Source organism: Ambystoma mexicanum, chromosome 12, assembly GCF_040938575.1.
Source record: "Ambystoma mexicanum isolate Mex_15411 chromosome 12, UKY_AmexF1_1, whole genome shotgun sequence".
Classification (NCBI taxonomy): Eukaryota; Metazoa; Chordata; class Amphibia; order Caudata; family Ambystomatidae; genus Ambystoma; species Ambystoma mexicanum.
In genome coordinates this window covers 810,965,116-810,992,470 of record NC_090936.1, presented here as the reverse complement: position 1 = coordinate 810,992,470, position 27,355 = coordinate 810,965,116, and the positions used below count along the sequence as shown (strand labels likewise).

The following is a 27,355-nucleotide window of genomic DNA, read 5'->3' as shown; positions in this document are numbered from 1 at the left end:
GAGCTGGCTGTATTGACTTGGTCCAAAGCAGAAACCCAGCGTCAAAGACGTTCCTCCACTAGAAATTGCAGTAAGAGCTTTCGGTATATTAAAAAAACCATTGGAATGTGCTAATTGGCATGGGACAGCCTTTCAATCTCGCCTTACGTTGCTTCCTCCACGCTATAATGTTGTAGAAGGGACAAGCTGGTGGCATGCCTGTCACCATCCAGCCCTCATTACATGCAAGTACTGCAGATCAAAGAAATAGCGGCTAGCTATTTGCTTAATACAACAAATGCCTTTATGGCCAGCATAGATATTGTGCGTTTTCTTTCCGATGAAAATCACGTTTCAATTCAGGTTGGACTTTATTTCTACACAGTTCTAGATGCCATTACGTTTTGAAGATATACATAGAAAGCCAAGGGATATGTTAAGTGTGTGCTTTAAGAGTGAGCTTACCTTTAGCTGGATTCACCCTTATGCCTGATCTGTAGAGCATCTCTTCGTTCTGCCAGTCTCTGTTCCGGACGACCGTCTTCAGTCCGTAGAACAGAATTAGTGCAGCGGTGACGTACAAAATTAAGTGCTTGAGAAAGTGCTTTTGGGCCTTGACATAAAGGGCTCTCACACCTACTGTAATCAGAAGGCAAAAGCCCATACTGGGAATATATAGCACACGCTCTGCAATAACAAAGCCAACATAGAAAAATAAGTTTGTGGCTGGCACAAAGGGCACTATTAACAAAGTTAAAGATAAAACCACAGTCTGCTCCGAGGAGGGGAGTTGCAGTCTGTGGGTCACGTGGTTTTTTGTGCCATTTTCGAGTTTTGGAAGCAAGCTCGGTTTGAGCTCCTGGGTCTTATAATCCACGTCTGAGTGGCAGCTGTGCCCATTAGTATGCTGCTTGCCATTCATTACAGCTTTTCCATTGCATTCTCGCTCCGTTCCACAGCTCTTGAGGCTCAAGCAGACGAGGAGGAGGAGTCCAGAATAGAAGGCCACAGTGTGAAGGTTCCTCAAGTCACTGAACGTTCTGAGCAGAGGCACAGCATCCATAGACCAATCAAAGCTCAGTGTGTCGGGGCACAAGAGTAGCCATAGATTCTTCCCTGGTAAGTGAAGGAAAGTCAGCGTGCGCACAAGGAAGCTTTCCGCGTCTGCTGCTGGGTTGTCAGAGTTCGAAAAGCTTGGTGGCTTGTTGCCCATCCAGTAAAAGCGGGCACCCAACAAAGTCGCACCCCAGACAATCAGCAGGCCAATGCTCAAGAAAAGTGATGCATTCTTCCTCTAAAATTAAAGAAAAGGAGATACACATTAATTCAACAGAACCTCGACAGGCAGTTACAGAATTCTTTGCAAAATGGAAAATTACCACAAAAGGCAATACAGGCTGCGCTATTGAAATACAGTAAGATGTATTTAATTTTTCTAGACTGAGTAAGAAAAAGACCAAGAAAGGAGAATGTGTATGTGTTGCCCGGCAGATATATCCAATGCCTATTTTCATAAAGACAGACATTGCCCCAAAGGTGCATTCCACCTAATAATCAGGTTACATCTCAATTACTCCCCAAGGTAATTAATTGGTACCATTCTGAAAAATTGGTAGGCAAAGACATACGTTAATTCTTATTACAAAAACATGCTATCTTTGGAAATACCATGCATAGAGCAGAGGGGTACATGGGATACATCTATGCAAACGAAAGATATGCAGAGCAAAACATGACATTAAAAAATTAAAATGTGAACTGAAGCCTGCACAGAGCATCAGAAAAAGACAAACGTTAAGAAATTGTGATGTTAGCAGCCCATCTTAATCAGAAGCATATGTCCAAACGAAAAGACAGGCATATACATAAATCCTTTCAGTTGAATGGAAGAATTCATCAATCGTTTGCTGAATGGAAAAACAGTCCAATTGGGGATGAAAAGCACAACAGTTTATGGGAAAATAAAAAAACAATTGTGCCCAGCATTGTGTCCGTCTTCCTTTACAGGACTGCGAATCAGCTTTTATACAGAAACATACAGATATTACAATTATAAATGCAGATAGGAGTTTGATTGCAAAAATGTTAGAATGTTGTCACGTCTTGTGGAAATGTACATTGTAAAAGAAATGTGGGAAAATAAAATGAATAAAGCCAGCAACATGGTCTAAACAGCCAAGTGTCATTCCTTGCCCCAGCCAGAGCAACAGTAGGGGGGTGGCTTGCTTTCCCATTTGTAAAGTGTGCACACTGGTGTTGAAGCTCAACTATAAAAGTTTATGACTTTGCCTGGAGTTGGTTTCCCATGAAACAGGACAGGCATTGCAAGTAAAAGAAATGCTCCCCATTTACAACTTCCATCTGACTCTGAGCTTAGGCTAATAACCCGTAAAAAAATACCACTAATTTGCTCTGGGAATGATCTACAGTCATATCTCAAATCTAATCTTTTCATCAGTCAGGAGAAGGAAATGTTCACCTTAGAAGGCTGGATACCTGACACAATGGACATGCAGATGCTGGAACCTCTCATGGGTGTGAGACCGACTCATAGATGGCCAAGGCAGCAACTGGATTTCTAAGGAGTTGCCATGACAACCAGCCTTCTCAGGAGTCAAATGCCCAGCTCTGAGCTAAATGGAACCAGGTCCCTCTTATTCCCGACAACCCAGTGCCAATTGTGTCAACCATAAACACCCATAGTGGACTTCCTGCACCCTCTAATCCACTAATACAAACAATGATTCCTGGCCAATGGGAGGTAGCTCAATCTCATGTCTGTTCTTACCTCCCCACCCCCCACGTTACATACCGATTGTGCAGGCGATGTCCAAACGCTTCAACCTGTAACCTTCGATAAAAATATGGCACCGTTAAAGCGAGCTGTCATCCTACAAATATTTAACTCTGTTGTGGCTTTGCGAGTGATTAAGTCTGATGATATTTTGATCGTTGATCAGGTCGAACAAACATCCGAATAAATGACCAATGTTTGGTTTAAATCTAGTGCTAGATTAAAATATATCCTTCGATTTGATGTCGATCTTTTTCAAATAGGACACATTTTTATGGATTCTGGAGGTTAAACAAAGAGCACACAAAGTGATTGTAGCCCGGGATGGGTTAACAGCAAAATCAGGCAAGGGCTCTATGCGAACCTATGATAAATAATCTACCACAACTCAGCCCAGTATAAGTGTTGTGAAACCAGTGGTATTTGTCACCCCCCAACCCGAGGATGAAGAGAACGGCGCATTAGGATACTGGCGATGGCTTCCAGTTGCCTTTAAGGAACATTTTTGTTCAACCCGTGGGTGATGTGAATCCAATTTACTCATGGAATACACATGGTCATTCCCACATATTTGGAGATGAAGGTCTCCTGCCCCAAATCGACATTTATGATTTTAGCCTTACAAGAAACTTGGCTCACTGACATAGTCCACTTTGATGGACGATGTACTGTCCAACAAGTGGCCACTGAGGGGCCTATAGGTAGACCAAAGGGAGGACATTTGCTCTCGGTAAAGTCTCCATGGGAAACACTTAAATTTAAGGAATCGACTAACTGTTTTAATATCTAAAATGTCTTATTTGAAACAGGTTCTAATTTGTATTGACATCTATGATCGCCAGAATTTTAAAGTCCCGAAAGATGTTAAACTTGTGGCCACCGTACTCCAGAAATATTCTCATGGATACCAAATATGGATAGTTGGGGATTTCAATGCACAAATACGTGCCTCGGTCAATGAGTTTGATTAAAAACTCAGTGCCTAACTCTGCACCCATCAAAGATGATATCGCCAACTGCCAAGGGAAATCTTGGAAAAAACGAATCGAAGAACTTGGACTGACGAGGTTAAATGGTAACTGTCCTAGTGATTCAAAAAGGGGTTATACCCGGGCAGATAGATGCAGAGCGTCAACAATTGATTATGTGATTACCAACAGTAATGGGTTAAACCATACAGTAGACATTGCTATTGTCCATCGTCATGAGTAACCATTTTCTGCTGTGTGTTCTCCTGGGTCCACTGATGACTCTGCTTTCGCTAGCTGTATATGATAAAATTGGACAAATATCTTTGAATGAAGCTAAAAACCGTATTATATGGAACAGCAAAAATTTAACTACAGTGAATTTATTTGTGGCAAAAACTGTTCCGATCTTCATCGCAAAATGTGGAGAATTTAATACTGAACGTATCATATACATTTTAAAGCTTTTTTTGCTATGATGGTAGAAATTGGTACAAACAACAGCATCACTAGGACGTATAAAATCGTTCCTGGAAGGATCGAATAAAAACAGCACTAACCGCGATCATTGCGTTAGAAGTATAACTAATGCAAAGACATATCTTCGCAAGTCTATTTGTGTTGTTATTTAATTGTATGGAGCTAATCTAAATTCCAATGCTGTTGCTAAATATATTCGGTTATGTAAAAATCTATATAAAAATGGCTTAGATGCCATTTAAGATATACCAAAGAAAAGCGTTGGAAAACAATTGCAACCCGAGGCAATAATACAGCAATCTGGGAAGTTATTATAGGTTTTAAAAAAAAAACTATATTAATTGTGTATCAGAAACTGTGTACAGAGCATATTAAAGGAATTTTGGGTTCCTCGAATGACAGTGAAGATCCTCCCCATCCAATACCAAATGAAGCATGGTGTTGCAGGGCCTCTGTCTTGGACATTACAGTCATACTTGAAAAATGGAATAACTCAAGAGCTGCTGGGCCAGATGGGGTGTGCAATGCCTTATTGAAACTAGTGAACAGTGTGATGGTGGGTAAAGGGCCTGTGTATGTGCTCTGCCTACCTCTGGAGTATGTGTGGGTTTGAGCTGCATTACTGGCATCAGAAACCAGGCGTACCCACTGGCACCTGGTAAAGAGAAAAAGCAAAGCAGATATGATGCTCTTGTCACGCTCTACCCTGGTAAGATTAGTGTTCGATATATTGCTATGCTTGCTAGAGACTCTGAAATAAATCACTAATACATTGAGTTGTGTATGTACATTCACTTGGTACAGTTTAATATTGAATATTTTGGTCAGCCGACACGTGTTTCGGCAAAGAGTCGTTTTCAAGGCTGACATCATAAGACAAAGCATTGTATCACAAAATATAGCATGTTTGATTCACATGTTAACAGAAATAACTGCACCAAAATTGTGAAAGAACAAGTTAAACATAAGTAATCTACATTACTGGTAATGCAGAATATCTCATCTAGAATATTGTTGGCAGAGCTAAACAGTTGGATAAAGTCTAACAACATCCTCCCAGTAATCAAATTGGTTTTCGGCTGAAAGCAAATACCATACATAATATTCTTATATTGACAATAGCTATTGAATATACCTGGAAACAGCGGCAATGCACTGTCTATTGTGCCTTCATAGATTTCAGAGCTGCTTTTGATTCAGTCTTAAGGAACAATTTATGGGGAAAACTTAGCGCTTGGAAGATACCCCATGGTCTGCTAAAAATGATAATGCTCCTTTACGGCGATACCTCGGTACGCATCCGCTTAGATGGTAAGGGAAGACTGTCTGCTCCCATAAACACATGTCGAGGGGTTAAACAGGGATGCATAGTTGCGGCTACCCTGTTTAACCTCTATTTACCTGACATGTATTTGCATTTTATTGATGCGTTTTCCTGAAGCATTAAGGTTGGTACAGTATTGTAAAATTGCCTTGCATATACAGATCTTTTATTTTTGGACCATATACCCAGAGGCCTACAAAACTTGTTAAATGCTCTGATTATGCAAAACTAAATGGACTGAAAGTAAACATAGAAGTTATGGTCTTTAGTGCGCAGACAGTCAAGAAACTCTATACCTGGGAAATAGATGGCATAAAACTTGAACAAGTTAAAACGTAAGTATTTGGGAGTTGTAATAGATGAAAAATTAAAATAAGATGCACATTGAAATGCCACTAACGTAAACGGTCTAAAATCTGTAAATGCAATAAGCTCATTTATTGGGAGGATTGTAGGTTTTTCTACATTCCATCACTCTTGCTAAGGAAAGTATTTAGAATGCCAAAGAGTATATCAATTGAAAACATCGATTAAGAATTTGGTTTAAAGGGTGTAGCAATCGAGTGTCTTCACAAAATGAAGATGTGCTATGTAAACTTACTGTTAATAGATAATGACACCATAATAGTGTCATACATGCAGGCATATACGCAGACTGACCACTGTTGTACCTATGGTACGATAGGCAGAATGGTAAAATTGTACAACAAATGGTTTGTTGAATTTGATGGAACATCTAGCCATATCTTTACCGCAGCAGAAAAATTGGCTGAAAAAGAAACTGCAATTGTAGAGTCAGGAGTGCCACCTTGTTGAATTAGCCACCAAGAGAACCAGCTAGCAATTTTGCCACTATTGGCAAACACGTTGCACTATGCCTTTGTATACAACAGCATATCCTGAAAATATATATTCAGAAATGATCTGCTGATGAAATGTAATTGTTGTCAAGTGCTTGACGTTGTAGTATCACAAATAGGCAGAGCACGATCAGATAGACTTTGCCGTTTATGTGGATATGACAAACAAGAGACACTTGTACATCTGCTTGTGCACTGTGAAAGTGTTACTATGATTCATGCTTCCTTTCTCAAATCATTTGATAATAAGGTAGACACTAGAGTTGCCTCATGGATATGGCTGTATTTCATGAACAGAGATAATGTACATTTTATTTATTTATGGTAAGATTTTATTTAAAAAGTATGATGATTCTCAAAAGTGTTTCCTAAGTGAGTAGGATATGTTGGCGACTGTGTATGTTTTAGTGTAACTTTGTAGTAATTGTGTGTAATCTTGTTGGCAGATTTTAATGATGTAAAGTACACCGTTTGATCTAAAATGATGCTGCTAGTTTTGCATTAATGAATTGCTATATTTTTAACTTTTATGATGGATATGTATTTTATGTATTTCAAAAAAGGTAGCAGGCGCTCCTCTCCAGAAAGAACATGGCATGATAACCTGTTCTGAGATGAGAGTTTGCAGCAAACTCATCTCAGAACAGGATCATGCCATGTTCTTTCTGGAGAGGAGCGCTTGCTAACTTCTTTGAAATGTATTTTATGTATGTTTGTAATTTGTGTTGTATATACAAAGCTTTTGGCTATAAGTATATTACCAATAAACAAAAAGAAACTAACATTATATGACACCAGATGATCTGTTACCAGGCAGAGGGACTGGAGATACCATTTAATAGTTGGTAAATAAGAACAAAAATGAAAATGACATATGGAATCACACTTCACTTGTAACTTCTGAAAGGAATGTCCTAGAGACTTAATGTTTTTGAATCGTTCAGAGTGAAAGATCAGCTGTATGTAAAACATGTTGATGTGTATTTCATTATGTAAATTAGGCAAATGTAGATATTTTCGCACAGAAACGGTGTGCGTTAGTCATTCATATATCCTAGCGCCAATGATGGCGAGCCGGTTACTCCTAGATGGAAGTATGTTCGTATAACAGTATCAGAGAAAAAGATAAAAATCAGTCACACATCCAGCACACTTTGTGCCGAGATGAGATTCTCATAATTTTTGACTCACCAGAGAGACAGCAATCTGATGAACTGATTAATACATTACATATGAGGAATATCATGTTTTAGAAAGTTAGTTGTTTAATGTAAAAATTTCCAAGATGGCATCCTAACAAGTAGGAGAGAAACTGGGTTTAGAAGTCACTCCCATTAGATTGTCCACTTAATTAATATGCCCATTGGGTAAAATGGGAATAGTTCAGTGTGATGTCACTTTTGCAACATTTCCCAAATATATTCACTGGCCAATAAGGTTAGAAAAATTAAACCCACCTCTAAAGGGAGGGGTTTCCAATATATAAACATTCCAAATGCATAGATTCTGGGACCTCAACTGCTAACTCACTGACTGGGAAGCAACTGACTAAAAGGTGGCGAGAAATGAGAATGGAATATTTGGTTTCCTTTTGGACACATTTTGGATTACTTACAGTCCTCTGCAAGAGAGGCCTACTTGGAATTAAATTCCTAGGCCATCTTCAGTGGTAGAGACGGCAGACTCCCCCTCCCCCACATTTTACCATCTTGTTGACTTATGCCCACTTGTTAATAGAGGGGGAGAATGAAACTAGTACTTTTGAGGGTTCCATCGGTCTGTGAGACAACCAAAAGAAATTCCCATGCAAGTATAATCCAAGGAGAAATAATCCTCGGGGAGTGATACTATAAAGGGGAATAGATTAAATCCCATCGCTTTTTATTAGTTAAAGTGCTGAGGGGGCAGGATATATAAATGGAGAAATGTGTACATATTTCAGGCGGCTATTGGCTTCTCCTATTTTTGCCTTTCAAAGAAGTCAGAACCTAAGAGATGAGTTGGTGAGAACAAGACCCCCTCTTAAGGAACCAATAACAATGCACAGGGACTTTTCTTTGCTTGTATTGTGCAAACTGCAGTTTTGTCACAAAAAGCAATACAATCAATCACTCACGCACGCACCGGGGAGAGGATATTGCTACGAAGCTTTGGAACATTTGACAGCAGCAACATTATATATGCAATAAAATGTCCATTTGGACTCTATGTAGGCAAGTCCACACGTCCTGCAAAGACTCGATGGAATGAACACCGTTAATGCATCCGGAACTCCACTTGAATTCAGCTGTGGCACGGCATTGGAAAGACCAAAGACCTAACCTGACTGAAATCAGGTTTCAGAGCTTTGAAGTGGTTCTTAAAAACAATCTACATGAAGACATTAATTTGAAGCTTGATAAAAAGAGATATTTTGGATTGACAAATTGGGTACTTTGGTGCCTAATGGACTCAATGAAGAGATAAACTTTCATTGTTACATATGATCATTTATGCTCACAGATTTGGTACATTCAGTACCACTCCTTTTGTAGGTACACCTGTGGGCTGGTTTATCTAGCACTGACTTGCTTTATATTTTTTTGTAATCACGAAAAACTATGATAATAGGTTTATATTCAAACATGTGCATTCTGAGATTGACACACATTGAACTCAGTTGAGAAGTATTTAGCCAATGTACTGGTAACAGCAATAGCACTGACTAGAGAACCTTTATTCACCACAATGTCAGTTTTCCTATGAGTTGAGTATGAGTTTCCTATGGAGGGTTAGCTTAATCCCGTATCGCACAGTGCCCTTTTGTTTTTAACTCCTCCTTGGGACTTACATTTCTATCGTCATTTGTTTCCAACAGCACACACCATATGACGGACCCATCGGATGCGAGACGTCGTGGGCAGAGCCTCTCCAGAGGGGCTCGACACTGACGTCACCATGCCCGCAGGCTCGGATCTGTCCTAACAAGTACACAGCATTAAATTGAGTAGTACTGTATATTTTTGTGGGAATTATTTCTGACTACAATCAGTTTCTAATTCACTGATTTCACTATAAGATTGTTCAATCTCCAGCAAGGCATCTCCCCTGGGTGTGCCTCGCTGAAGCATCTGGTTACCATAGTAACAGCCACTAGTGTCTTTGGCTGCACGACATGTGTTGTTACAAAAATTGAAATTTCTTACAATACATACTTTTTAGCCTTTAACATGCTTTGCTCACAAATGCATTGGTAGATTCACCTCAATTAGTGACGGCCTCCCCCTAAGGTCGTAAGCCCTCAGTTCCGACACGTCTAGTAATCCTACAAAGTAGTCCCTTTACCCTAGCAACCATTTTACTCACTGGCACTCGTGTACATGCGCGTTTACCCTTTCGAATCCAGCAGCTGCTGCATGTAACTTCAGTGAACTGTCATTTTCACAGCTTTAGCACGCTGTTATTATTAACATTATACCCATACAGTTTGTTTCATACTAGTTGTAGAACCGGCTTTTTTGACAGATTGTACATTACCAGCGACACAGCACTCGTCTCAGAGCGTTTTTAGAAAAATCAATACGGCAGTGAGGTAAGAACGGCTCCTTGCTTGTGAATTACAAATGTAACATTGCAGAATGATAGTCTTTTCAAGCCTACCATTTCCCATTTCACAGTGTCATTTAAATCAGTGTGGTCTGAGTTTTGGATTGAAGACTACATAAAGGTAACAGGAGCACAAGCTCTCCTTGTAGTTATATACCTAATTGGGTAAAGAATCTTCTTATTTACTGAATATCTGTCTGCTATTTTGCCTTTTTCATTTCTTCCCTTACAACGTTGTGACACATGGAACACTATGTGCAATTCATTTCTATATTCTTATTGAACTGTATAACTTGCTTTGAACACTTACCATTTAATGTATTATTGCATAATTGTGTGAATGCTAGGGTTCGCCCTGATGGAGAATTTTCTCTCCAAAATGCATTGGCATATGAACCCATGATTTATAAATGATATGCTGACCTCTGTTCCGATAAGAAGATATTATTGAACAAGTTCAAATACACTTTGACAAACCTAATGACTCTGATTTACTCATTTTGTATGAATATAAGCACACTACAAATCATTTGGAATCTCATTTCCATCAATTTATTAACAGCTAAAGATTTCTAAGAAAATACTCTAACCCGCAGGGGGACAGTTTCAGAGCGACTGACTAGCTAGATAGGTTTAACTAGCTTTCTGTATTGCTAGACCTCAAGATAAAACCGGGGACTACATAGTGCATGATATGGAGGCCCGTCAATAGAATTTAACCCACCAACCAAACTATGTCTATGCCAAACACCTAACAGGTTACAGCTGTTAGGAATGTACAGGTGACTCGTGTGTGGTGGCCTTTGTCAGCACTTTTAAAACAAGCAAATTCATGGGATACACCTTTCTAGCACATAATTTCAAATCCTATGATGGATACTTTGTGTTGCGACAACTGGTTCGGTAAATTATTATAGTAAAACTCATCACCACGTGTGCTAAGCTCATGGCCCACTTTGTGGTACCTTGACAGATCAGCTTTATTGACTCCTAGACCCTGTAACCATGAAACTCAGAAAACTCCCAAGAGCTTTTAGTTTCCCCGGTTGAAGGTACTTCTTTCCCTATCTTTTCAACACAGTGGTTAACCAGAACTGCATAGGCCAAGTTCCACCGCTGGACCAATATGGCACTCAATGCATGATGCATAGTTAAAAAGATCAGTTCATGGCGTTTTACAAAGCGAATGAAGACGGCAGGTTTGGCATTCGCCAGGAGTTAAGGGCCTACTCTCAAGAAGATGTTAACATTTTAAGACAAGCTTGTAATTTGTTCAGGGATTATTCAAATGACTTGTGAAACACCTATAAAGTGTGGTATACAGGTTTTATGCGTCGATCCTTTTCAAAGCACTACATTGGCCATTTGCTGTATGCAGATCTACAGATACCTGCGGGTATGGCGTGCAATACAAATAAAAAAACAAACAAACAGACTATATCTAAAACCTGAAACAATCACACTTCTCCCCCAGGATTCATATCATGGGTGACAAACGTTATTCCATGGCATCAATTCAATGGCTCTTATACATCTCAGAGACCGAAAACATCTCTATACCACACGCCCTAACCGGCGGCAGTGAGCAATGCTACGGGCAATACTGGTTGGACAGCTAAGCAGTGGTTCAGGGGGTGGAAACTGCCTACAAATTCCATGGTTGCCTTTATCATGATTGTCCCAATTGTTACCCCGTCGGTGGTTTCAATACTTTGATGGGCACTCTGTGAAACAGACTTTCCAAAACCATCCTAGGTGTTCACGTTGTCAGTATCTTGGAATACAAGTGGTGTGCAATGGTGCAAAACAATCTTGATGTGTGCCATTTTCTCAAGCAGAGGGATTTCACGACCCCGTAATTCCCAGAAAAGCGTTATACGGCAGCCACACAAATGCTTTAAAACTACATCCATCGCATCTCAGAGGGTGAGCAAATACACTACCTAGATTTTACCAGTCTATACCCCTGAGTGAACAATGTGGACCACCCCAAGATTATCTGTAGACATTTTTGTGATATAGACCAGTATTTCAGCCTATTCAGGTGCGAGGTCTACCCACCCAAGGTCTTTACATACCCGTGTTACTCTATAGATGCCAGAGTAAACTAATGTTTCCACTCTGCCGTACATGCGTCGAGACAAAACATGATGGGTGCAGACACACGGATGAACAGCGAAGGCTGACAGGAACTTGGTGTACGATCGAGCTACAGACAGCCTTGAAACAGGGATACTGCCTGGGGCGCATACACGAAATAGGGCATTTTAAAACAATCACCCTCGATCTCTTCTGCGATTATATCTGCTTGTCCCTACACCAGAAACAGGAAGCCTGTGGCTTTCCTGTGGGTTGTGTGGATGATGCCTCTAAAATGGCCTAAGTAGATGATCATTTTAAAAATCAGTGCATAAGCTTGCGTATGAAACACAGAGGACAACCCACTCTGCGTTTGCTGGCAAAACTATGCCTTAATTCGTTGTGGGGTAAGTTTGAAAAAAGATTTACATTTGCACAACCATCACAGACCCTGATGTGCTCCATGCCTATCTATTTGATAATTCCTACAACATGAGGAGCTGTGTGTTCATAGACTATGAATCGGCTTGTTTGTGCTGGCACTATACCTGCCACGGAATATCCAACAACACAAACATTTTTATAGCCATGTTTACAACGACTCACGCTCGCATAAAACAGTTTGCTCTGATGGAACAATTACAAGAGTGGGTTCTGTACCATGATAACTATAGCATTATTTTTGTTAGCTGCCCCAGGGATGTCATCACACTCACTGGCGACTATCTACAGGTTCCGACTTCCAAGCTGGCTCCTGGCGAATACACTGGAGTTTGTATCCGCAAGTACCCAAAACATACGCCCATCGCACATGTCTGGGGACCATCAGTATGAAGGTAAAAGGTATAACGCTGAACATACACACTGTTGCAATACATTTTGGCACTTTGAAAGATCTGGTGCAATCCTTTGTACAGGAAGCTGCTTGTAACACCCCACAGTGCATCATTGTTACACATCCGGGTAAAGTGTGATAAAAAAAAAAACTGTGGGGAATTAGCAGTCTCTCTACAAAAGACGCTCAGCGTTATGTTTAATAAAAGACCACTAGCATCAGGTGGATTGACACACTCCTATAGCTATATTATATTTTGGGTTATTAACCCCTTACTCACCTCAAACTATTCCACAGCGCTACTGACCTCTAAATCATCTATGCCACACAGGTGACGCATCCGTCCAAGCTGAGTGTCAGAGAGTTGGGTGTTTCAACGTGCAAGTTAATTTTTTTATTCTGTATTAAATTGCTTTTACACTTATAACGTGTTTCCTCTCTGCATTGAACTTTTTGTGCATAACCTTTTTTCCTTTATGTATTAAATATATATATTTTTATAAACAAAATATTTGTTCAAAATCATAAAACGGACTTGTTCTTTATTACCTGATCCTTTTTATTATTTATAACACCACCCATTACTTGTTGGTTTTGACATTTTTTTTTTCTTTCATTCAGTAGTGCAATACTGGACTGTAATGGGGGCAGCGATTTTTTAGAAAAACAGCTTCTATGTTTTAAATCACCAGTTGTAAGTTAAGACACAGTAGAACTATGTTGCTGTTCCAGATGCTGGCTTTTTTATTTTCACAGATGTTGCCACAAGCTCTTAATGGCCCTTTGTCTTGGTTAATTTCCAACAACTTCATTCCCGGGCACGTTCACCCCATAACCATTAAACATAAAGATGCAACTGTTTATTATAAACACATTTTTATTAACATTTAAAAAAGTGATTTTTATTCAGATCTTATTCATAATAGTTTGGGTTATCAGATGCTGCACGACGATCCTATCGGCTACCAATTCCAATGTATCAGCAATTACTTCACAGACACACTGTCTTTCACAGTGTCGAAAAGCAAACATACATAATAGAGAAACAGTTGACAGAAATCCATAAAGTTGCCATCAAACAGCCACTGTCATTTAACGCATTGAAATCTCGCAGGTTGGCCACCTTCAATCACAATGAGCAGCCCATTGGCAACCATATATCACAAAAAAAAACCTTTGTGGTGCTTTTGACAGGAGTTCTCCTTTAGCGGGTGGCTGGTGTTGATGCATACATTTGCGATACCCAAATGTTTCTTAAATTCTCTTCTGTATATCTCCTTTGATGGTTCCAGATAACACAGCAGCCTTGGACATATAGAACTCAAATGCTCCTTAAGTAAATCCACCAATAACCATTGTACACATCCAACTTCAGGTTTTCCATTAAAATTATCGCTTTCCAACAGTTGCTCATTTTTTATTTCCTGCAAATAAGCGTGAATACATATGAAAACATCTACAGTCTCAATCCTCGTAGGTCAGTTTATGGGGCTCCATGCACTTTGCTCTACCATACTGTCTTTGATCTACTTTATCCACCCACTTGCAAACTGTTTCCTCAACGAAACTTCTAACACATCAGCAACCTGGTATTAACTGCTTCATTTTCAAAACGGGGTTAAGCACAGATTGTGTAGCACATATTGTACTTGATAAGCATAGTTCAGTCCCTATGCCAACCCTTAGCTGTGTTAACATCTGTGTCGCTCACATCATTTCTAAAAGGTGTTTAGAGCTCAACATGTGACCTATTTTACATAGCAGATTATCTGGATAAAATGCTTCCAAACAGTCATGAGCATTCTGTCGGGGACATCAATTTTCTGTCCTGAGCACCATCTGTGAAAGTGTTGTTTTAAACACATGTTCACTACTATGGCCGTAAAACCTTGTATGGACAGAATATCAATTCAGGTCACAGCCAATGTAAAGGTCATTTTTAACGCTGCCAGTCTCCATTAGCAAAACACAAGCCTTACACAGGCTATTATCGTGATTCCCCCAGGGATTTCAATTTGGTATGAGCAGCAAACACAATAAATATTGATAGTTTGAGAATCAACTTCGCTCTCCTCAACGCCGTCCACTTTATCAGCTACAGGCTGTAAACAAAACAGAGATGCATGGTTTTAACTCTAGTTCGTTCTTACACCCTACAAAATATATCTACCGGATAACAGGTCATCTGATAGCCAGGGCACTTGGACCCTGTTTTTCCCGATGCTCCAGTGGGATACGTCACTCCCTGGTGCCATGGCAACCTGCAGAACCATAGAGTCATATCCACGGTCTTCAGAACCCACCTCGGCCGTGGATGGTTGTGTGGGATGTATTGACCCACTCCGCTATCTTATGCGGCATCACTCCGATAGTTATGGTGCAAAGAACAGCAACAATGGCGGCAAATCTCTTGTGTTCACCAAAAACCTCTAAAACTGCATATTTAAAAGCGCAAAAAGATGGATGCACAACCTGCCACCCATGCTGCATATGTGGTGGGATAGAACATACACTGCAGAAAATGTGCCAGTGGGCTCCATGACCAGCAGACAGAGTGCAGAAAGAGAAGCAACACTTTGCAAATGAAACTCCAAAATGTGCCTATAAATGACATTTGCTTTGTTGCTTATACACAACACTTCTCAACATTCAAAATCTTGCTTGCCGCTAAAATGTATGTAATCTAATGAAGCATGGTGAATATTCAAAGTCCTAAAGTGCAAAGAGCAAAACATTTCCTCAGACAAACTGGATTTTCTGTAAACTGACAGCTCCTGTCAAAATGTGTGTGTGGTACACTGGGCTACCTGGGAATGACAGCTGTCAGATTAGCTCCTGTTGAAACTTCACAGTATCTAAACTAAAACTCTGCCGGATTAGCAACAATAAAAGGATTGTTGCTAAAAAGAATATAGATCTCAGTTGTTTTTGATTTTACAGGTTTAAAGCTAAGAAAGTAATGTATGTATGTTATTTGATGCAACAAGTTTGGTTTTTGCTGTATTTTAAGAAATTAAGAATAAATTATCCTGCCTGAGCTGCAAGAAGTGGAAAACAGGTTTCTCCCAAGGGGAGGGAAATCCTATCAGCAGAAACTCCCTGGTAGATGATAATTGTGGGTTAGGCCAGACTTTCTTCTACAAAAAGAGAATGAACAATGGCAGATCATCCAGCACAGGAAACTGACATGTGAAAGGGTCATAAACTGCTCCTGGAAGGAATTCCCCAAAGGAGGGGGCTACTCCTGGACTCCAGGGAGAGACAAAGGGGCAGATCATTTGCTGTTAAGAATGAACAATGAACAATTTTTAGAGTCTCAAATTGTTATTCAAAGTGGTGAAAAATATAAAAAGGACAGTTGTTAGTCTAATTGTTGGCTGCACGTTTTGAAGAGGCGGTAGAACTGTCTAACATTCTGGACAGGAATGACAATATATGCGGTTTTATGTGAACTGTGTTAATGCTAGAATTGTGAAAATTTACACGCACATCCCTATGTTAAAACACACACATTTGTGGGAAATTGCGGACAATTCGGAAAATGTGTTCATGGCAAAAAGGACAACATTCTAAAGAAAGGTGAAACAAGATTTTGATCCAACAGATGCTACATAAAATATGGAATCTTTGTGTGCGATTTGTGTAGATGTGACCAATGGAGAAATATGCATTTAGGATCCGATTTTGACACTAGTGGCTGAGGGGATGTTTCTAAGGACTGTAAAGCTAAGCTAAACCATAAATGTGACATCATCCGGCCTTGATCCAATCACTCAGATGCAAGGCGGAGATGAAGGTGCTCTGAAATCCTTTTTTTTTCCTTGGCTGCTGAAATTGCAAAATAATGGTTCCCAGACATCAGAAAAAGATCCAACATCCTTGCTGGGTGTTAGCCATTACTCTATTTAAAGAATCCACATAAGCACACAATGTCAGGAGAAGCAGAATTCATCATAGAATATCCACATTAAAAAGTGTGCTTGTCTGAAAAATCTGTAAAATATGGGTGCAGTACCGTCGGCCGTCTGTATGAAAGCTGTCAGTTAAGTGCAGTAGAAGTTAAACTTGTGCATTCAAATCAAATTGTGGAAAAGTAGTGACATGCCACCAAAAGCAATAGGTTGCCACTATTCAATTTCTAGGTTTTAAAAAGACTGGAATTAGAGATCTGTGTGTCTGTTTTTGAAAATGTAAAGTTTATTTTACCAAAGACAATTTTAAACAAAGTGAGTTATAGTAACCTCTGATGCCAGCCACAGAACTCCAAAGGAAAATTCCACAGCATGCCCCAATCAAAAGGTACCTTCCTTTTGCTCTCTGCCCCAGGAACTCTCAGTCAGATGCTAATGAAAAGGGGAGGGGATTTTGCTCAGCTGTCCCTGAGAGAGACAAAGGCCTTGGCTGAAAAGAATATGCTGATGCAAGTGTCAACAGAAACTACTGCCAGAAGGAAGAGAGGCGGAGATTGATCTTGACTCACCAAAACTTTGGAGGCGGGGACAGACAATTATGTGTATCTTTAAAACACAAGAAAGTATAGGTTTTAGAAGGACTGACAGAGGACTGAAAAATTGTAAAAGTTTGTAAAATATAGTGTTAACATGAAAATCCTGGTCACGGTTTTAAAACTACTCAGAACTCTGTGCTATGTTCAGGGACAAGACTACAGTATTTGTGGTTTTGTAGCAATTGTGGTGATGCGAGAAACATGAAACTTCACATGATTATGCCCAGATGTCATGCGCACATGTGTAAAAACAAGTGGCCAAATCTGACCTTGGGTACCAGACTAAAAGTGCTAAAAATTGCCAAATCTAGATCCAAGCTCTCAATGTGATGGGGCTCGGATGTGTACTTGCGCCAACAAATATCTGATATATGCCATTGGTATTAAGGTTGAAAAATTGTAAATATGTTTTGTATGAAAAATAGATGATGTGCAGAAACAAAGGGGAGGTTCTCCCTGGATCATCAAATACAGTGTCATCATGACACCATGTTTTTTTCTCGAATCAGGAGAGAGGAGATACCCTAACCCGAAGAATCTCCAAGGGTGTGCCTTAGTATAATTCAGCCTACCCACCCCTTTAGAAAATACATAGAGACCGCTTTGGACCTAGAGACACACAGATTCACCCATCATCGGATCGCTGGCAGAGCACTTTGCAAGAAAAATCCATATGCAAGACTCCAGACTCCTGACACCAGAATTTTGAAAACAGACAGGCCCACTTCCAAAGCTGAACCCTTCTCAGCTTGGCCTTTTAAAATCCTGCAACTAGATTTTACCCCAGACCTCCAACAACAAAAAGGAACAGCCTGGCTGAGCTGTGCTGCTTTCTTGCTAGGAATTCTTGCCAGAAATCTAGAGATCCAACCCAGTGGAGCAGAGCTGTAACCAGATAGCTGCGAACTAGAACCAACCTGTCCGATCCAGTCCCATTCCGCCGTGCAGTGTCCAGAGTGCTGTGCTGATTGCAGAACCAGAGCACTTTGAGTCCAGTCCAGGGTGCTAGCAGAATTCCAGTCCAGAAAATATCCCTGACCAGATTTCTGATGGGTCCATTCCAAACAGTGGTAGTGAGTATGCTTAGCATAGGATTGTCGCTAGCAAATACCTTATCAATAAGTAATCTTATCCAAACCCACTCTTGTATACCCCGCAATGCATTGTAGAAAATTGTTTGCCTTACCTGAATCTCTCATCCCTATAGTCCTTTGATAATAGTAGTGTTAAAATCATCTTTGCGCTAATATATTTGCTGAAGAAAGACAAGCGTCTCGGCAGGTAGAAACCATCCAGAGGCGTTGCTGGGTTGGTGGCTGTGCTGTCGTGTAGCTTGTGGCTTCATAGACTCCTTATTATAAGAAACTTGTTTGTAAATGTTAAAAAGCGCAACCTTGTTTTACAAATTCTGACTTTCTGGAAAAAAACGACCTCTACAAAAACCTTCATAACTTCCTCACCGTGCATGCTAGAAACGAAATTTAAGTGTCAGATTGAAGCTAACATCCTCAGCTTTCCAACAAATCCTTGGAGTTTTTCCACAATCGCACTACCGTGCATGGAAAAGTTTGCCACAAATTTTCGTTTGGCTCAAATCTATCACGTGTGAAACAGCTGTACAGTGCATCCGACCTCAGGATTACGTTTTCAACCTGCTAGTTATTCAATAATCATTGCTAGTGTTTGACTGATCCCATGCAAAGCGGCTCCCACTAGTATTGAAACCATTTTAGTTAATTATATCCATTTTTAGTGTTTTTCCCATTCATGCAAAGCCAACTTTAAAACCGTTTTGACAAGTTTGCAATCATTCCTGTTTTTCTCCGAGTTTGCTGGGGGAAATTGGGATTGATACTGTGTTGTTGAATTCTGTATTCCTGAAACCTGTTTTCCCTCCTTCCATCACTTTATATTGTATAGTGGGGGGGATTGAGTAGTGTGCAAGGGGAAAGATTATCACATTGCAATTTTGATTGAACCCACACAAAATATTATTCTATGCCGCATTATTTTTCCTGTTATTCCTCCGTGTGATTAAAGAGAATTGTTGTGACATCACCCCATTGGTGATCATTGTATAAACCATTAAATAGTGGGATATACATATACATATATACATATACATATACATAGTGAAATGCATAAAATAAATCCTTTTAACTTTGCAAAACAGCCTGCTTCCTGGTTCAGTGTGACCGGGGGGATTCAAAGAGAGGGGTGTGATATAAGGGTATATTATTCAGAAATAAAAGAACATGGACATAAATAATTAAGGGTTCCAGCTGTGCATCACACGCTAGGCATTGACTTCGGTGGAGTGCCGGGTTGAAAATAGTATTGCTAGAACTATCCTTGTGCTGACTTTTCGCTCATCTGTGTTACTAAACCCTAACTTCTTATTGATTTGATTAAGAAAAGTAATTCCCAAACCAAACGGAAACTAGAGTATCACACATGAATGGTTATGAGCGACCATGAATAACAGATTCCTGTGTGGCATTCATTTGTAGTCCTTAACATAGTATAAGAAAACCTATCTGTCAATTTTAACCCGAATTTGTTTTCCATTCTCGCACCTATTTTGCAAAAACGACTCTTACTAAAAACCTACATAACTCCCTCAGTTTTTATGATACAAGCGAAGTTTCAACTCCTACTTGCACCTAACATCCTTAGCTATCCATAGATTCCTAAACTGCAGGAAAAGTTTGCCGCAATTTGACATTCTGAAAGATTTTACACGTGTGAATTAGCTTTAGAATATTTCCTACTTTGACTACGAGATTCCAAATGTTTTCGTTTGACTAAACCATTGCTTGCGATTGTGTGCATCTGCTCAAAGCGGCTCCCATAGAAATGTATTATAAGTTAAACATTTTTGACCACATTTGGTGTTTTTGCTCAGACAATTTCAAAGCCATTCTGACCGTTGAAAGGTCAACTCCGTTCTCTTGTGTTTAAGGGGGGGGGTGGGAGTGATATTCTGTTTGATTTGTGTTATTCCTGAATATTTGCTCTCTCCTCACATCTATTTAAATTGCCTATTGGTGGGTTGAGGGGTGTTGCAGGGGGAACCTCTAACCATAGTGCTATCCGTTCTAAACCAACACAACAGTATTCTTTTCTTTGTTGCATTTGTTTTTGTCATCTTTATTTGACTCATAGTGCATTAAAGACATTATTTAGTTTTCGATCACCCTATTGGTGATTGTAGTTACCTATTAAAATGTATTGTGATTTAAATTGTAAATACACAAATAAATATTTACCTTTGCAAAACTAGCATGATTCATGGTTCAGTGTGAACCACTGAACCATGAATCAGGCTAGTTTTTAATTAAACCATTACCAAATGAAGAATCCAAGTGGTCCATACCCATATACCCTGAAGCTCTGCTTTTCGACTGCTCAGCATGCATCCCAACTGTGTTTGAACACCACCCCATCCGTGCCCCCTTGTGACTGTCTTTTTTTAATATAATGGTTTTGTAGCTTGGGTCTCAGGAGAAGGGTGTGATATGAGTGGTATATTGTTCAAAATATTGAACTTATAGATAAAATAAATAAGAGTTTCATTTGTGCACTACATGCTGGGCGTGACTTGGGTGTGTGCCAGATTGAAATCACTTACATCTGGCCAGGTACCACACCCATCGGCTGCTGCAGAACCACATCATCGCCATTCTGGGTAGCCATTCCCAGATTAGCAACTGTTATGGGCACATGCTCCCTAATGTTTTGAATGCAGTCTCCAACAGATCACCCCATAACAGTAAAAGTGAACGGTGGCTTACTGCCACCGAGCGTTCAGACATGTTCTCACAGAGCTCACCAGCCTTGCGTTCCACCATCAAGTCCTGCGCTTCTTCCAGCTGACCACCCCCATTGGACAATAAGGGGTATAACCCACTGGAAGCCCTTGGAACTACCAGGGCTTCCAGAGGGGGTTTTCCACCTCCTCATAACTGTAGCTGTTCATAATCGTGGTTTCCTGAATAGTCACTGGAAAGCTGAAAATGCGCCTGTTTCCCAGGCCTACCAAAAAGGCATATCTGGGTTGTAAGTCCCTCTCCCCACCCCATTACAGCCTTAGGGCTGTCCCTTTAGATCAACATGTATATCAAACATTCTTGGGATTCTTAAAATATATAAAATGTATATACAAATTATTGGTGTTCAATAAAATTGCCATCAAAAAACTTTGGGCGGCCTTTTCAATTTGATATACAATGTATATCCACATCCTATCGCAGCGGGGTAAGTCCCCTCTGTGATGTCATTACTGCGTCATTCTGAAAAACCTTACATTCAGAGCTCACTTCGCTCTCGGGGCTCGACCGAGCAATCGGCGAGTGCCGCTCCCATCTATATATAGATTTTATCCAAAATGTATATTCACTTCATATCAAAACTGAAATAAATTAGAAAACACTATATCCAATGTACATTGGATATAAATTCGATAAACATTTTTTATATAATTTTTATATCAAATGTATATTAAGTTTATATCAAAGCAAATCAAAAGGGGGAGGGACTAAGACAGGAAGTAGGGGACGTGGCCACCTGTCAAAATGTTGACTTGTGCAAAAGGGGACCCCCTTCTACTACTCACATTTCCTGGGAACTCTATTGGACTGTGGGATGGAGGGCTAGGCGGGGCTTTAAGTGGGCCGGAGCAGAGGCCCGGCAGTCTACAAAAAATATCAATGAGACGGGGCGCTGCTGGGGCTCCCTAATGTCCCCAGGTAGCCCCAGCCAATGAGGCCGCTAGAGGCCAAGCCTGAAGGTCTCTTTCACATGCAAGAGCTTGAGGCTATAGCCACAAAATCCTTTTCTTTCATAATTGTGGCACAGGCACCCGGGCTTCCTGGGTGTCTGCACCTCAATTATGAAAGAAAGGGCAAGGCTAGAAATCAAGGCCTTTTTTCTGAAGACTTTGCAGCATTTACACATGCACAAGAGCTTCAAAGGCTTTTGAAAAAATGGCTGGGGCCTCGTATATTCCTAAGGGTGGAACTGGCCTGCGTCAGGAACCCAATTTACTAAGAGATGCAGCAGTGATCGCTGAATCTGTAAGTTAAAGGAATGGCTGGCAAGGGTCGGTGCCACCATTACAGAAGAAAAGGGAAGTTGACGACCCCTGCCACGTACCCCTTTAGCAAAATGATATGGGTATCAGCATGATCCCTGCAAGTGGCAGCCCGCGGGCAGGCATACCTGCATGCTAACATGCTGCATGCACAAGTGGTTCATCACCTGCTCCCACTGGCACTTCAGCCTATTTGGGCATTACAACAATGACACAACAATGACAGGGCACACGGAACAGAGCAACATTCAGCATCTGAATGGTGTTAATAAAGATTTGTTGGGGAGGATTGTAGGGAATAGCATAAAGGTGGGCACTAGTGGTTGGGGAACTAAGACCCCCTGCCGTGTGTGGGGGTGGGATCCACAAATCCCATCTCTGCCCACTGCTGTCATGTCTGCCACTCTCTAGAATGGAGTGGCATGTAGACAAGAATGTGCCCAGAAATAAACAGGACAAATGCACCATTTAATCTCGCTCCTGCCAACCTTCACCACTGTACAATAAAAATTCTGCTCGGCGGGAATACATTTATTCGGTAATGAGGATGAAAGCAAATGCATCTCGCTTTAAATGTCTCGTGTGCAGTGGCAAGAAAGACATGTCTCTAAACGTTGCTGTCACTTTGCCAAACTGGCACGTTAGTAGTATATTTACCCCAACACACGTTTCTGGCGATAAATAAAATAAACAAAGGGGTTTCTCGTATTCTCCAAGATTCCGTCTCATTCTCCTCTCGGTTTAATGAAAATAAACTGAAGCACAGAGCAAGGAATGCGAAGATAGAAAGCGGCTTCCAGAGCGAATTATTGCAGGATGAAGTGGCTTCGGAATTCAATTACCGGAGCTGTTAGAGGTGTGCAGCAGTCACCAACCAATTAAACTAAAAGCTGCCGAATGCAAGCTTTCGCGATAATCTTGTTAAGTTTAAAATAAGAAGTTTAAAACAGCCCACCCGGCCGAGTGCGTTGGTCAAATTAGTTTAACTGTGAAACAAAGCAGAACTTTTCTTTTTTAAAACGTGATAACAACCGTCGAGGCAAAATAACGGTGTTTTAATTTTTTTTTAAAAAAAAAAACAGTGTCGTTGTACAAGTCCATTTATTTTTAAGCTCGTTGTTTTTCCGCCACATGGAGAGCATAAATCTAAACGGGAAGAAATTAAATAAAAAGAGCGCACAATAGTAATTGAATCTGCAAAAAGGCCCAGTCTTCATCGATCTCCTATTCGCCATCCGGCTGCATTGCAAATGGGATTCCAGCCTGCATGGATTAAACTGCAACATTCTTTTCAGGCAGTGCAGCTTGAGTGCGACAAGCCAGCCATTATGACATACATTCCAGCCTCATTAATGGGTCGGGCTGGGGAAAACACCGCCTTTTCGGATAATATAAAGAGACAATTTATAATGAGAGTTCACTGAGCTGGGGGGCCGAAATGGAACAGCCTCTCTCGTCGGCTCGTCTCAAACTTGGCGGCATAACGGGAGGCTGTTTCGAGAGCAGGGGGCGGTGAAAACACCACAGGATGTTACTTATGAAAGAAAAAGAACACAACATACATACTGCTAATCATTCCAGCTGCCCAAAGGTATATTGGGAACTCAGTCTATTTTGCACATTCATATTATTTGCTTGTTGTGAACGCGTATGCTGATACGAAAAAAATAAAATAGAAAAGCTAAACCATAAACCACACAATTGTCGTCTTTGAACCATCTGCGGTAATGGTATACTGGCACGTGGGCATGACCTCATTATGCGGTCCTGCTCCTAAATTTGACGGCCTCCTCTGCTTTAGCAGCCTGTCTGCTGATTCAATAAGGAGGCATTCTAGTCATTCCACAAGGCAGACTAGGGGCAATTTGATCACACGCCCCCCCCCCTGTTCATCGCATGCAATACATATTGTGCGAGGCATTGCAGTCTCTTCTTTAAGGATGGGCAAACTACTTATTTAATCTAAGCCCAGTGCTTTAGGTGGGAGGCATAATCAAGGAGGGGCTCTAGTTAGGGGGTGTGGCCTAAGCACAGGTGGATGGGGTACTGATACCCATAGGCAGCCCTTCAACCATGCTGCACCTTTTGAAAGGGTATCCTGTCGGGGCTTGGCTCCTCAAGAAACAAAAGGAAAAATGGAGAACCCCACATCTTCCATTCTTTTCTTAGAGTGATCAGAAAACCCCCAGCCCATCAAGGTGCTGCATGATTAAATGGCTGCCTGCAGGTGTTAGCGCTTCAGCTTAGAAAAAAAAGAGGCGTCGGCCAATCCCTCTGCTTTTTTCTAATCAGAAGCAGACGCCTGCAGCCAGCCCTTTAATCATGCAGAAGTTTGGCTAAATGGGTTTTCTGAGGGGCTAGTCATATCTGAGGCTAGCCGGGAGGTGCCCTGGCTCAGGAGCCTTTTTTGGATTCTGCCAGGGCTCCGCCACAGCTAGCACCAGCCCACTTACAGCCCTGCCTCTGCATCTTTCCATATTGCCAGAGACGTTGCAGTCACTCTCTGCACGTCACGCAGCCTATTGACTGGGTCTTTGAGTCTCTTTCTAGGGTGTGCAAAGTTTTGCTTCTACGCTTTAACACGTTAGTTTTCCGTTTGTGTTTTATGTTCAAAAGGTTTGCCATAAAAAGTAATTGGAATGCCAACTGTTTTGGCTTTTGTGTTGGCACTGACCTAATAGTACTAACTGGCCATTAATGGTGGTAGTAGCAGAAAAATGGTGGAAGTTCCTGGGCATATACCAGCAGTGCCTGGCAAATGCCTATCTAATACCTATAAACAAGCCAAACCCATTGGCTTTGCCAACACTTGTTTTTAACAGGACGTCAGTGAAGGATACTTATAAATCGTGAGGCTGAATTCACACTTAGTGAGACACACACACACACACACACACACACACACACACACACAACCCCACCCCACCCCACCCCACCCCACCCCTCTCCAATCAAGCCATTAACTCTCAGAAGACTGCTTTAAAAGAACATGGCCAGGCACATTTAACACAAAGGTTGATGAAGCTAGCTCAGAGGTCTCAGAAAAATGCATTTTGGCAGGGGAGGAGACAGGAAGTGGGTGGGGAATAACCACAGGAATTAACATGCCTTGCACAGTGAATGGCTGGAAAAATAACCAAACGACAACTGCAAGGTTTATGCCCCTCCTTACATCCCACCTCCCTCGTAGCTGTACTCCAATGCAATAGTTTGGGCGTGTAGGTGGTGCTTTAGCGTCCCCTAATATTCAAAACGAATGCGAGTCCTGGTTTGCCAATGAATTTGTAGAGTGGCCAACATTTTTCATGCAGCATCCACTTTTTCCAAGGACAATATGTGTCCATTAGTGTACATGCGTTTGATCTTCAAGTAATATGTAAACTACAAAATGTACAGTTGCATGGAGGACAAGCCTGACGCAAGATGTGTTTCAGCAGCCTTCTTGGAGGAGTGTTGCACATGGAGTCTTCCGTTTCATGACTTCCCAAATGATTTTTGCAGTCTCTTCAAGCAGGAGCTTCCTTTTATGAGAAAGCCTTGCAATCACTTCCTCAATGAAGGACCGTCTATCCCTCAGGGCTTGCCTGCTGGCATGAGGCATAGTGCTGACAGCCCACAGTCAGTCATTTACAGACCTTTTGGGTACCGAGTCCGTGCTGCTACCCCCGACCCCCATTTTCAGAATGTGGACCTCCTCTTGTAACCCCAAGAATTGAAAGCTCAAGCCTATTTAGGGTGCAATAAAAGACCTGCAGCAGCTTTATTGGCGAGAGATGGCTTACAGGTTATACTTACACTGAGCTGGCAACCCCACTGTGCACCCCAAAAGGAATGTGAATTTGCTCCGAGCAGCACACGAGTCCCATATTTTCAAACCATTCAACTTTTCTTGCAACGGCAAGCTTCACTTCACAAGTTTTCTTGCAACATCAATGTTTCCCCTTAGATGTGTCTTGCAATCATAAGTCATCACTTAGCTAGCAAGAGCTACGAGCTCTGCTCCTCTTTCGTGGTCGTTGCTTCCTATGCACCAGGCTTCCCCAGGTCGTGTGCCCTACATGGAAGGTGCCCCCGATCCGGCCTGCGACTGCCAGACCCCTTTGGCCCTCACAGCGCATTACTCCTTGGATAGCCAAGGGATCTCTACAATGGCACCTGCGTGAGAAAAATATTTTAAATAAGACACAAGTTTAATGATACTATGCAGATCAAATTTATGGGTTTGGGTCGGTGCGTCAAACCTCAGCCATGGCACAAAACAAAGAGGGCTTCTTCTCCAGAACCCACACCCTTAAGTGGTCGTTTACATCACCCGTCTCCATCTGGCCATCTCCCTGTACCCTGATGGTTTTAACGCTATGCCCTCCTAGTCCCCTTTTCTCAGTCCACCCTTTGCTGTTCTTATTTGGGTATGAAGTGCCCTCATTCAGGTAGGCATCTCGACTAGTTTTGGGGACCTCCAAGGCCTTCCATGGGCAGCTTCCAGGCCCACCCCTTTTTAATTTGATCGTAAACCTAGCTCGGAAGAAGCAGAGTGCTTTACAACATGTGGAAGCCAACGTTGGGCATGGCATTTCTGGACAATAGTGCAGTACCGTTGGTGGGAAGCATGGAAACCATGCATTTGGTCATGCAGGATGTACTGATGGAAGAGCCATATTGTCAGTGTTATGCTGAACTGGATGATGGTGGGGGCCTACCGAGCCTGCAGCCGGATAGAGTTCCAGAGGGTTGGGCATGGCAGGAGGGAATCTGTTCGCAAATCTTCTCTATGCAGGCTAACTCTGCCATACTGTGTCAATTTAAATACAAATTATTATTGTCAAGCGAAACTAACATCTTACATTTTCCA

At 41.3% G+C, this 27,355-nt stretch overlaps 1 protein-coding gene across 1 annotated transcript in view; it reads right to left on the bottom strand.

The window, feature by feature from the left end:
• Positions 1-27,355, bottom strand: part of TMTC2 (transmembrane O-mannosyltransferase targeting cadherins 2) — a 937,188-nt gene that overhangs the window by 551,842 nt on the left and 357,991 nt on the right. Inside the window, exon 3 of the mRNA XM_069629317.1 lies at positions 445-1,273. Coding sequence (XP_069485418.1) covers positions 445-1,273 — 829 coding nt within the window. The remainder of the gene's footprint in view (positions 1-444; positions 1,274-27,355) is intronic.